At 33.6% G+C, this 13886-nt stretch overlaps 1 protein-coding gene across 3 annotated transcripts; it reads left to right on the top strand.

The window, feature by feature from the left end:
- Positions 1-6576: 6576 nt before the first annotated feature.
- On the top strand, positions 6577-13123 carry LOC132754397 (uncharacterized). 3 transcript variants are annotated; one of them, XM_060745019.1, is made up of 6 exons: positions 6577-7010; positions 8808-8948; positions 9237-9667; positions 10129-10771; positions 11593-11733; positions 12446-13123. In XM_060745019.1, exons 1-3 carry the CDS (start codon positions 6704-6706, stop codon positions 9614-9616), a joined length of 828 nt encoding a protein of 275 aa, XP_060601002.1. In that variant the 5' UTR covers positions 6577-6703; the 3' UTR covers positions 9617-9667; positions 10129-10771; positions 11593-11733; positions 12446-13123. The 3 variants fall into 3 exon arrangements, with proteins under 3 accessions (XP_060601002.1, XP_060601001.1, XP_060601003.1); XM_060745018.1 differs by having other exon boundaries at positions 6578-7010; positions 9237-10771; XM_060745020.1 differs by lacking the exon at positions 11593-11733 and having other exon boundaries at positions 6578-7010; positions 9237-10771.
- The last annotated feature ends 763 nt before the right edge of the window (positions 13124-13886 follow it).

Raw genomic sequence — 13886 nt, 5'->3', positions numbered from 1 at the left:
AAGAATGGTTGAAAATTAAAATTAATGCTTAATTAATCTATATAGTTTGTATATAGGCCGCTCTTCCAGTGTTGTTTTTTTTTAATTTTACAAAATGCCAACGAACTTTAAAGATAAACAAATTTTTAAAATTAATGTATTAAAAACATGACATATAAATTCTTCTCTTCGAAATTTGTATGTAGAATTTGAGTTACAAAATACACTGATCATCTTACTAGATATGTTTCTATTTAAGAAAACTCTCCTCTCTTCTACTTACAGTGATGTGTCTGCTGATAAATGCAGAGCTGTGTAAATACACGTGTTTTGCATAATTCTCTATGTCAACATAAAGGATAATACATATATACCAGAACAATCGATATGTTGGAGTGTAACTGTTCTGGATATTTTAAAGCGAATATAGTTATTTTGATTCTTATATTTGTTCTGCAGAGTGTAGGTTTAGGTACCGATCATTGGGTGAAAGTCGAATTTCGCGAAAATTATGTATTTCAAGGTCATAGCGGGTTATGGAGACTATGTCAGTGTTATTATGGTGCTAATTTAAATGATGAGGGTTGTTTTTGTCAGTCTTTTGCCGTGCCTGTCCAAGGTCAGTATTTTTAAAATCCACTGCTTACATAACAAAACGATTTTGTGCTTCAGATCGCCTAGAAAATTTTGCACTCTATGCTTACGAAAGATGTGTTCGAAAATTAAGAAAGATTTAAACCACCGTCGATGGTTCTAATCAGTTCCCATTTTTGCCTGAAATAATTCACATATGTTTTGAGTTTTGTCATTAAAAAAATAAATACACATAAAAATTGAATAATATTGTATCTATTAATTTTTAACATTATTTGACACAAATAGTTCTGCAAATATTTTTTCTTGAAATACTTGTAATGATGATAAAAAGAATGCCTAAGCAGCCCTAACTTTAACGGTGTACTTGTCCAGCTGAAAAAGTATTTGTTTTTTAACTTGTGATGTAACTTAGTGCCTATAACATAATTCGGATGCTTTAAAACATGCAATAAATATATCAAAAAAAAATCTGGCCTTGTATATAGTTTGTTATTTCAGGTTGGTTAACAATTGTGAGAGTGCTGGAATGGCTTGGGCTCATATGTGTTGTAATTGCTGGTACTGTATTTATCATACAATTATTCTCACCACGAAGAACTCATTTTAAAAGGTCGGCAGTAATCTTAACCCTGGCATCAGGTAGGTATAAATTTGTTATTTCAAGAGCAGTCCATGTAAACGTGCATCGACAAACAAAGTTTAAATGGAATAGCTTTGAAATTATTTCAGTAAATGACCATAAACGAATACTTCACTAAAAAGTTGGATCGATGCCAACGCCGACGTGTGATGGGTCATGACAATATCTCTGCTTTTTCCTTAAATGTTGAGCTAAGTTTACAAGATAATAACTTTTTACTGCAACTGAATGGCTATTTGCTTGATCTAACTGAGATATCAAATAACTCCATTCTCACAGTATTTCATTTACTAGAACAATTATTTCTTTGTTTCAGGAGCGTCAATACTAATGGGTATTGTAATCTTTGGCTCCAAAATGGTCAGAAATTTTGACTATTCATACATTTTATGTACGATAGCTGGTATACTGTGTATAATTTGTTCGGTTCTCATCCACAATGATCGGAAACCTCGGCATTCCACTGACAGCAGCGTTCACCGGGAAAATAATATTGAAAGCCGAGGAGTTATTGAGGTAGAGACAGATGTTCCACAAATTTTAACTAACTCAACAATTTCACAACCAGACCATGCATCCAGTCTGAATCATTCTCAAAATATTGATGATTTACCACCAACATATGACGAAATAACATTAGAACCCCCACCACCATCTTATCACGATGTAGTGACTCAGCAAAAATTCACAACATAAATTATAGCTGTAGATGAGAAACGTTTCTAAAAGATACAATTATTAGTCATGGTTAGGAGTAGAATTTCAAAGAACTTGTATGCAATGCAAACGCGCGAAATAATATATTCATACATGTAATTATAGATCTACCACATTTGTATTACTAGTACTTAATTTTCAATGATGAAATTAATTGTGGTTAAAAATCGTGTTAAGAACATTAAATACATTACAAGTTCATCATCATTTAATTTCTGAAATGTAGCATAAATAATAATCGATTTATTTATTATATACAATTATAAACACATTTTAAACGTGTAACAATTTTAGAATGGTAAATGTTTAGAAAAGTGATCGATTTTAAGGCTGAACAGGTAAATAGATCAAACAAAATCATTGTGGATTTTATCCGTGCTTGTATCTTTTTTTTTTCTCCAAATATGACTTAAACTTTACAACAATACTATCCGCATATATTTGGGAACTTGCATTTTCTTGAAGATTATGGGAAAACAAATATGGAAGGTGGTCTGTAAACGGGATATTAGAGTGTTACATTACGATATTCAACAAATGGAGGAAATATAATAATCTATCAAGATAAAAGATATAAAAACTTAAAAAGAACCTTATAAATATGATAATAAAATTACTGGAGCCATACGAATAAAAAGGGGCGACTAACACAATAGCAATTCATCAATGAAAATCATTTTAATATTGAGTACACTCCCTTTAATATATCGATTCTTCAGGTAAAACTTAACACCTGTATGTTTCTATATCGACCGAGACAGACTCTTGAATAAGTTCAATCATCAACTGTGACATTGGTTTATTTATAAAGCTGTGCTTAACTCAAAATGTAAGATAAAAAGGTAACCGGAATGGTGGACAGTTTTTGGAGGATATTATCAACACATTTGATCTACAAGTAACGTTACCGAAATGGTTGACAGTTGTAGAATATTTTCAAACAGTTCGAATGTATTAAAGGTGTGTGCTGTTGTGTTGGGTGTGGCGTTCATCGTACACTGTGTGGGTATTGGGACTACATTTTGGTTTAAACATGAAGACAGTGCATTCCAAAGTCGATATCACAGTGGTTTGTTCCGATCCTGTTCGTGCTTTACCTTCTTCGGTGAAACATGTGTTTGTGCTTCATATTCAAATATGGCCCCAGGTACATTTAATTTTATTGCAATACACCAGTTATTTGTTAACCCGGTTCCAGACACATTGCATAGGGGGAATGAATGTGGAAATAAGTAGCGTTTTTACCTTCCAGTAGTCCATGCACAGCCGAGTAAATGTCATGAGCCGAAATGACAAATGGAATTTTACCGGGTGATTGCCTACACAAGGCTGAGCTTTACTGGAGGGTTGGTAAAATTAAAAGTTATCCCCAGAGTTGGGGCCGGCGTAAATATCGACTGGTGTATAATTAACTATTCAGTTTATCAATGAAATAACTCGCATAATTAGTAAATAAAATAAAGCATACAATTGCGTTTTCAATCTTTACATAAAAATAGAACTAATTGCCAGATATGTAAAATGTAATGAGCGGAAGGGTTTATAAGTTTAATTAGTTTATTTCATATCTAGAAGATTCCATAAATATACATGTACTTTCCAATTTTATTTATTATAGGGTGGCTGAAATGTGTGCAAGCCCTAGAGGTTATAGGTCTTATTGCAATCATCTGTGTTGGATTTCTGATATTCATGCAGTTTTTCTGCACACAAAGTATAGCTATCAAGATATGGGGGATCATGCTTATGATATTTGCTGGTAGGTATATGATATATCTTTCATGTACTGTGAAACAGAATTTAAATACCACCTTTTTGCATTACGGTATCATCTATTTTAAATTGACAAAATACTTGTATCTATGTATAATGTGATTGCAAAATTTATCTGTGATTGTCTTTTTGTCCAACGTGGAGCTAGGGCTGTCATTATCTGCAACGATATATCGAACTACGATATATCGATGATATATCGATATTTAAAATTAGGTAGCTAGTCCAGTGGAAACTTTTTGAATGCCTGATATAAACTGTTTATATTATGGTCTTTTTTCATTATTGTTTTAGACATATACATTAAACAAATAAAACATAATAAAATAAATAATGTGTTTCTTTTTACAATCCCATTTACCTCTGGCAATTAAGTTAAGGGTTCATTAGCTAGTCATAAAAGTGTTAAGGGACTCGTATATGTATCAAATTACAAAATTAACGCTGTAAATGTAACAAAAAAACAACAGCAAATTAACTGCATGTATATAGACAACATAAAAATAAATAACATTAAGCAATGATTCTTTTGTCCATATGTTTCAGGTGTGTGTATATTGGCCGGTGTTTCACTTTATGGTGCAATGATGGTTGCAAATCTCAGCTTTTCATTCGGACTCTGTGTCGTATCAGCAGTAATGTGCTTCTTGTGCTCCATTTTTCTGTTTCAAGATAGAAGAATATCCCTAAAACGCCCGATGTCAACCAGTCAAATCCATTACGCAAATCAAGGACAAATCATTTCAAGTCCAAACACACAGGTTGTCATTGCTTATTCTAATCAAATGCAACCGCCTGCTTATCCGGCGATGAATGCGCATGCCCAGTACGGGCCTCCACCAGCATATCTTGTTGCCCAACAACAAAGACAGTTTGTACATCATTAATGACGTTTCCATGCACACATGAACATTAATGTGAAGAGTCGGGACAAAGCATCAAAAAGTAAACAAATAAGGTCACACATTGACGGAATAAAAATTACTATTCAGAAAGACTCTTAAATATAGATATTGATAGAGAGAGAAACAACATTTATAGAATATTAAACATTCGTCATTCACAGAGATTGCTTACTCGTATATCACTAGAATTTTTGTGATTAAATTAATGTTTATACAATTCACATTCTTCAGTTAGTCGGCTGTAAGAGAAGGATATTTTAAACATTATTATTTAGTTATGTTCTGTTAAAATATGTTATATGTTAAATATAGTATATTATACATGTTTATTTCATGCTTTCCAGTGTTTTATTGTAATATATCAGATGATTATATTCTGATAAACCACTAGTGAAATTTATAAAATATAATTTTCACTGTAGCCGGACTATATCTGAATGCGGATGAAAAGAGAATCATAACTAAATGGAATATAAGGCAGAGATAAATGCTGTCATGCGTAAATTTTGCTTCTTTAGGAAAAGAAAGTCGATGTCACCATACATCATGTTAAAAATGTAACAAAATTAGAGAAATTTAACAGACCTATATTTCAAAATTGATGATGTGACGTCATGATGTGATGTCGTCACAAAGGAGAATGCGCGACGTTATGCGGCAAAATCAGTAAAAAAAATACTTAAAATCACTTAAATAGCATGAAATAAAAAGAAAATTTATTTGTTTTACATAATTATAAGATTGAAATATATTTCATTCGTGAACACCAGCTATTATATTTTTACTCGTGGCTACGCCACTCGTGAAAATATTGCATCTGGTGTTCACTCAGTGAAATTATATTTCAATCTTACATGCAAAACAAACAAATATCCTCTATATATCATATTATATGATATTATTTCGTCAGTTTTCTCATCCAACCAGTATTGGTGTTATATGAAAAAACATGGTCGTAACCCAAGCCTATGGTGGCTGATTTGGCTTGTATGGTGGCTGAATTGGTACGCTTTTGTGCGTCGCGTTGGCGCTAACGACAAAGCGCCAAACGGCGCGCTGTCGTCTTGTCGTCCTGTCTCTAGCGCGGTACGCCAAACGGCGCGTTGTCGCGATGTCACATTGTCGCCCGGTTCAAATTGAAGTATTGGCTTTTAAGCCAAACGACAGGGCGACATCGCGACAATGCGCCGCACGACAACGCGCCGTTTGGCGTGCCGCGTTGTCGCTAGCGACAGGACGACAAAACGAAAGTCCGACATTGCTATGTTTGTGTCGCTTATTTGTTCATCAATAAAATATATCTTTCAAAGAAAGAATGTTTGTCACTATTTTGTGTTGTTTTTAGTTGATACCTCATGAAAGTGATATATTATATGTAGACTATTTCCACTTGTATTACTAATAACGTGGTACTTTGCCAGCCAGGCAATCGTTAATTCATAGCAAAGTGACACATGTCAAACTCTTTACGGAAGAAATAGTTATTGTTTGTATATAGTAACACGTTGTTCATTTACCGTCTAATAGTTCTTCTTATTAATGATATGTATATCTTTATTTTAATGATTACATCTCTTTTGCAGTTATATTTATAGTTGTTGGGCTTATCATCTTTGGAATTGAGAACATGGAAGATATCCAACGCATGTTTGAAATGTTTGATAAAAATAACGGGTTGCGTATCTCACTGTATAAATCACTGTATAAATCGTATACAAAATGGTCTGACATACGGTAGGTTTAACAGTTAATTTAAATACTTTGAAGTCCAAAGATGTGTTGAATTTTATACTGTGATGAAGCTAAGAGCCAAAGCTTAGTATTGGTGTAATACATTTTAAAATCGGACATTTAATCATAACAAACTAGCGGTTTAAAAAAGCTTATTTTGTATTGATATCAATTTACTCCAAGATAAGGGAAGCAACTCGTATTTTTTTCATTCGATATAGCTCGGTTATATACGTAGATCATAATGTTATGTCGAGTTACAAAATACACTGATCATCTAATATAACTAGATATATTTTCTATCAAGAACACTCTCTTCTACTAACCTGTAAGTCGTTTCTACCTATGTGTCTGCTGCTAAATGCTGATATGTGTAAATACTCGTGTTTTGCATTTCATTTTCTACATCAACTTAGGGGATAATACACATATACCAGAACAATGCAATATGTTGGAGTGTAACAGTTCTGGATATTTTAAAGCGAATATAATTCTTTTGATTATAATATTTGTTCTACAGAGTGTAGGTTTAGGTACCAATCATTGGGTGAAAATCGAAGTTGGTGGAAATTATGTATTTAAAGTTCATAGCGGGTTGTGGAAACTATGTCTGTGTTATTTCGGAAATGATGATTGTTTTTGTCAGTCTGTTGCCGTGCCAGTCACAGGTCAGTATTTTTTAGCTCGACTATTCGATCAGAATAAGTAGAGCTATTGTAGTCACCCGAGCGTCGGCGTCGGTGTCGGCGTAACCACTTATGTTAAAGTTTTTGTAATACCTCAAATATTTTCATCCATTGACATACATGGCTTTGAAACTTTGCACTCTTGTTCATCCTCATGGCCCTGCTTGCAGACAGGAGGAGGTAACTTTATCGAGCATTTTAACAGAATTTTCCCCCTTTTTTCAACTTAGATTTACGTTAAAGTTTTTGTAATACCTCAAATATTTTCAAAGTCCATTGACATATGGCTTTGAAACTTTGGACACTTGTTCACCATCATTACCCCAACCTGTAGACAGGAGGAGGTAACTGTATCAAGCATTTTGACAGAATTATACCCCTTTTTCGACATAGAATTTACGTTAAAGTTTTTGTAATACCTCAAATATTTTCAAAGTCCATTGACATATGGCTTTAAAACTTTACACTTGGTCACCATTATAACACCAACCTGTAGACAGGCAAGCATTTAGACAGAATTATGCCCTTTTTTCAACTTAGAATTTACATTTAGGTTTGCATACCACCTCAGATATTTTCATATTCTATTGAAACAAGTTGTTATTTTATACTCTTCTTTGAGAGCATAATAGGACTCTCTCCAAGGTCTATAACTGTAACATGGATTTAAAGAAAAAATTTGTCCTTTTGTTATTAACTCAGAAAATTTTACATTATCAAGGCTCTTTTACTATCAGGCACTAAGAATAGTTGAGCGTTGCTGTCCTACCGACAGCTCTTGTTTATACTCCACTGCTTTGTGAATAACTGTTTAAGCTCCATATAGCCTAGATAATTTGGCACCCTATACTTACGAATGGCGTGTTCGAAAATTAATAAAGAATTAATCCACCGTATACATACCGTAACCGAGTGGGCTAAAACCACTTGTCTTTCTCCGCTCTATGTTCGAGTCCCTCCAGGGACTTATGATTTTTTCATTTGAGGAAGCTATCCAGCTAGCTTACGGGACCCCGGTGGTTTTACTCAGGTGCCCGTTCTTGCCTGAAATAATGCACGTACATATGGCCTTTCTTTCTTGGTGCGACGTAAAACCCAACCCAAAAAAAAACATCCCGTAACGTACAAATGTCATATTAACGCAGGACTTGTGCGGAAATAACGCCGTACTGTGCATATCTATGACTGAAGCAAATAACACGGTAAGTAAATAGACCAATAAATGTTATGCTAAAATAAGTACGGGTGCTAAGACAAAAATATCTTTATACTATTTTACAAATATGATTTGTGAGAATGACAACCTGGACACTGCATTGCAGATGACTTTGTTAAGTATTATAATAAAACGTGTAATACTTTTATTTCTTTTTTTTATATTTTATACATATTTTGAGTTTTGTCATAAAAAAATAAAATAAACATAAAAACTGAATAATATTTTATACAAATAGTTCTGCAAAATGATATTTCCTGAAAATATTTGTAATGAGGGTAAAAAATAATGCCTTAGCAGCCCTATCCTTTAATTTGAAGTACTATAATATATTATTTTGTTAACTTACCGTGTTGTTTGTTTAGATTTTTGTGCACAATTCATCTTGAATAGTTTTCACTTTCCTACGTTACAAATTACACGGTGTACTCGTCCAGCTGTTTACCAAAGGGTGTTTGTAACTTATGCTGTAACTCAGAGTCTATAACATATTTTGGAAGTTTAAAAAAATAGAATGAAAATATTTTAAAAAATCTGGCCTTGTATATATTTTGTTATTTCAGCTTGGTTAACATATGTGAGAGTGCTGGAATGGCTTGGTCTCATATGTGTTGTAATTGCTGGTGCTGTATTCATCATACAATGTGTCTCATCACGAAGAACTCATTTTAAATCGTCAGCAGCAATCTTAACACTGGCATCAGGTAGGTAAAAATTTATTTATACTAGAGCAGCCACTCCATACATGTAATAGCTTAGTTAGTACAGTAGTAAAAGATCATAAACGAATACTTTACCAAAAAAGTTGAACCGATGACAACGCCGACGTGCGGGTCGTGACAATAGCCCTGCTTTTTCCTTAAACGTTGAGCTAAAATAACATTTGCGTATAGAAGATAACTTTTAACTGCAACTGAGTGGCTATTCGCTTGATCTAAATAAGATATTCTTACAGTATTTCATTTACTAGAACAATTATGTCTTTGTTTCAGGAGCGTCAATACTGATAGGTATTGTAATCTATGGCTCCAAAATGGTCAGAAATTTTGACTATTCATACATTTTATGTACGATTGCTGGTATACTGTGTATAATTTGTGTGTTCCTCATCCACAATGATCGGAAACCTCGGCATTCCACTGATAGCTGCGTTCACCGGGAAAATGATATTGAAAGCCGACGAGTTGTTGAAGTAGAGACATACGTTCCACAAATTTTAACTAACTCAACAATTTCACAACCAGACCATGCATCCAGTCTGAATCATTCTCAAAATACTGATGATCTACCACCAACACATGACGAAATAACATTAGAACCCCCACCACCATCTTATCAAGATGTAGTGACTCAGCAAAAATTCACAACATAAATTATAACTGTACATGAGAAACGTTTCTAAAAGATACAATTATTAGTCATGGTTAGGAGTAGAATTTTTTGCTTATATTTAAAAGAACTTGTATGCAATGCAAACGCGCGAAATAATATATTCATACATGTAATTATAGATCTACCACATTTGTATTACTCGTACTTAATTTTCAATGATGAAATTAATTGTGGTTAAAAATCGTTTTAAGAACATTAAATACATTACAAGTTCATTATCATTTAATTTCTGAAATTTAGCATAAATAATAATCGATTTATTTATTATATATAATTACATATACATTTTACAAAGGTGCACATTGAGAGTGACGTAAATTGTGTAAGTAAATGTTTAGAGAAGTGAACGATTTTAAGGCTGAACAGGTAAATCATTGTGGATTTTATCCGTGCTTGTATCCTTTTTTTCTCCAAATATAACTTAAACATTACAACAATAACTATCCGCATATGTTTAAGAACTATCATTATCTTGAAGATATTGTTTTTTAGATAAATATGGAAGGTGGTCTATAGGTGGTCTGAAAACTGGATATTAGAGTGTTACATTACAATATTCAACAAATGAAGGAAATAAAATAATTTATCACGATAGAGATCTATAAAAACTTAAAAAGTGTGATAATAAATTTTACTGGAGCCATACGTATAAAAGGGGCGACTAACACAATAGCAATTTATCAAAGAAAATCATTTTAATATTGAATACACTCACTTTAATATATCGATCTGGTATCGACCGAGACAGCCTCTTGAATAAGTTTATCATCAACTGTGACATTGGTTTATTTATAAAGCTGTGTTTGACTCAAAATTTAAGAAGAAAAAGGTAACTGGAATGGTGAACAGTTATTGGAGGATATTATCAACACATTTGATGTACAAGTAACAATTACTAAAATGGTCGACAGTTGTAGAATATTTTCAGACAGCTCGAATGTATTAAAGGTGTGTGCTGTTGTGTTGGGTGTGGCGTTCATCGTACACTGTGTGGGTATTGGGACTACATTTTGGGTTCAACATGAGGACGGTGCATTCCAAAGTCGATATCACAGTGGTTTGTTCCGATCCTGTTCGTGCTTGACTTTCTTCGGTGAAAAATGTGTTTGTGCTTCAGATTCAAATATGGCACAAGGTACATTAAATTTTATTGTATCATAGTTTTGGGACCTTTCTGTTGAAAAAGTGTCAGAGTTAAATTGTATACATATACATGCATAGTGCGGTAACTGGAGTGCAGGTATCAGTTACCCGCACTCCAGATCATGCCCGTTGATTGGCTCATTTTTACATATTGTGACGGCAGAGAAACGGAAAGCGGCAGAAATATCATATTCAGATGCTCGATCATTGGTTACTTTTTCCCGGGGTTTAAAATTGTGACAACAGGGAACGTGTTTTTATGTTTGACTATGATACAAAAGAGAAAGAACACCAAAACACTCGGCAATCTGATTTATACTCGGGGGCTACGCCCCCTCGTACAAATCAGATAGCCTCGTGTTTCGGTGCTCTTTCTATTACTTGTAATACACCAGTTATTTGTTAACCCGGTCCCAAAGACATTGCATAGGGGGAATGAATGTGTGGAAATAAGTAAAGTTTTTACCTTCCAGTCCGTACATGCACTGCCGAGTAAATGTCATGAGCCATTTTACTGACCTTTACCGGAGGGTTGGTACCCCAGAGTGGGGACCCGGCGTAAATATCGATTGGTGTATAATTAACTATTCAGTTTATCAATGAAAACAATATTATTTCTCCTGTTAAATAACTCGCAAAATTAGTAAATAAAATAAAGCATACAATTGTGTTTTCAATCTTAACATAAAAATAGTACTAATTGCCAGATATGTAAAATGTAATGAGCGGAAAGGTTTATAAGTTTTATTAGTTTATTTCATATCTAGATGATTCCATATATATACATATACTTTCCAATTTTATCTATTATAGGGTGGCTGAAATGTGTGCAAGCCCTGGAGGTTATAGGTCTTATTGCAATTATCTGTGTTGAATTTCTGATATTCATGCAGTTTTTCTGCACACAAAGTATAGCTATCAAGATGTGGGGAATCATGCTTATGCTATTTGCTGGTAGGTATATATCTTTCATGTACTGTAAAACAGAATCTAAATACCAACCTTTTTTCATTAAAGCAGCACGCCTCAAGATTAATGCTTGTTTTCATGTAAATTTTGAAAATGAAATCAAATGCATATTGTTGTAAAGTAACCAAAAGCAATCATTTTACACATTATCAATGGCACTTACAACCCACGTTTATTACAAAACGAGGTCAATATATGCAAAAAAAATGCCAATACTGCGTTAGTAACACAGTAGAAATATAGTTACTATTAATGAAACATTCACCAATAATCGCTCATAACATGTACATTTTTACTTGAATATTGAATATTTCTCTTTTGCTTAAAATCTTAGTACTTTTTTCACAAGTTTGAGTTATTGAAATATTTTCGCTCATCTGGAGGCATGCTGCTTTAAGGTATCATTTATTTTAAATTGACAAAATACTTGCATCTGTATAAAATGTGATTGCAAAATTTGTCTGTGGTTGTGTCTTTGTCCAACGTGGAGCTGGGGTTGTCATTATTTGTAACGATATATCGGAACACGATATATCAACGATATATCGTTATTTGAAATTAGGTAGCTAGTCTAGTGGAAACTTTTTGAATGCCTGATATAAACTGTTTATATTATGGTCTTTTTTATTTATAAGTATAGATTTTATTAATTAATTTATTTATTTATTTATTTGTTGTATTAATTTCTATGTTTCAGGTGTGTGTATATTGGCCGGTGTGTCACTTTATGGTGCAATGATGGTTGAAAATCTCAGCTTTTCATTCGGACTCTGTGTCGTATCAGCTGTAATGTGCTTTTTGTGCTCCAGTCTCCTGATAGAAAATAGAAGAATATCCCTAAAACGTCTGATGTCAACTAGTCAAATCCATTACGCAAACCAAGGACAAATCATTTCAAGTCCGAACACACAGTTCAGGTTGTCACTTAATTGGCGTAATATTCTACGCCTGCTTATCTGGCGATGAATGCGCATGCCCAGTACGGGCCTGCACCAGCATATCTTGTTGCCCAGCAACAAAAACAGTTTGTACAGCATCAATGCCGTTTACATGCACTCAAAATCAATGTTAAGAGTCTGGACAAAGCATCAAAGAGTAAACAAATAAAATTCAAACATTGGTGGAATGAAATTTACTACAGAAAGACTCTTAAACACAGATATTAATAGAGAGAGAAACAACATTTATAGAATATTAAACATTCGTCATTCACAGAGATTGATTACTCGTATATCACTAGAATTTTTGTGATTAAATTAATGTTTATACAATTCACATTCTCCAGTTTGTCGGCTGTAAGAGAAGGATATTTTCAACATTATTATTTAGTTATGTTCTGTTAAATATGTTATATGTTAAATATATTATATTATTTTGTCACATTTCTCATCCAACCAGAATTGGTGTAATATGAAAAGAAAGATGGGTACTCAAAACCCATGACTTCTGATGAGAGGCAGATACCTTAATCACTTTAGTTAGATAAAAAATGCAACTATTCTATCCTTAAACACTTTTGCCGTTTAACTTATTTCACTGTGGGTTTTTGTTGTTGTTGTTTTTTGTTTATGTTGTTTTTGTTTTTTTTTTGTTTTGGGGGGGGGGGTTGTTTGTTTTTTGGGGGTTTTTTTGTTGTTGTTTTTTTTTTTGGGGGGCAGGGGGTATTTTGTCTTGGTATTTAGGCTTTGTTAAGCTTATGGTTTGTCTCGAGATGTCTGAAGAAGAAGTGCGTTCTGATGGGATACCTTTCGTCGATCACGCGTATTTATCAATGCCTTTTACGTTTTTCATGTTCTGTTCAGGCCTCCAATGGATCAAACATACACGCCAACAAGCTTTGGGACACACATGTGTCCACGAGGTAAAAGAAAACGCTCAAACAAAGAGATATTTATAAAGAAAGTCATGAGCGGGAAATTATACATAGAAAAATCGCACGAAAAATAGGCACGCCGCAGCCAGGGACTCGAACCACGGGTCTCTGGTTTGGCGGTCCAGTATGCTAACCACTACACTATATATTTATATCGCTTTCCAGTAACGTAGGGGGTGGCTTATAGCTCTTCAAATGTTTTTCGTTGATAGTTTCCATTTGAAAACATTAATGAAATCAATAATCGATATCGCTCGGTGCAGTT

This window comes from Ruditapes philippinarum, unplaced genomic scaffold, assembly GCF_026571515.1.
Source record: "Ruditapes philippinarum isolate M1 unplaced genomic scaffold, ASM2657151v2 ctg1619_1_1_1_1, whole genome shotgun sequence".
Classification (NCBI taxonomy): domain Eukaryota; kingdom Metazoa; phylum Mollusca; class Bivalvia; order Venerida; family Veneridae; genus Ruditapes; species Ruditapes philippinarum.
The sequence above is the reverse complement of the archived record's forward strand: the minus strand, read 5'-3'. Positions and strand labels throughout refer to the sequence as shown.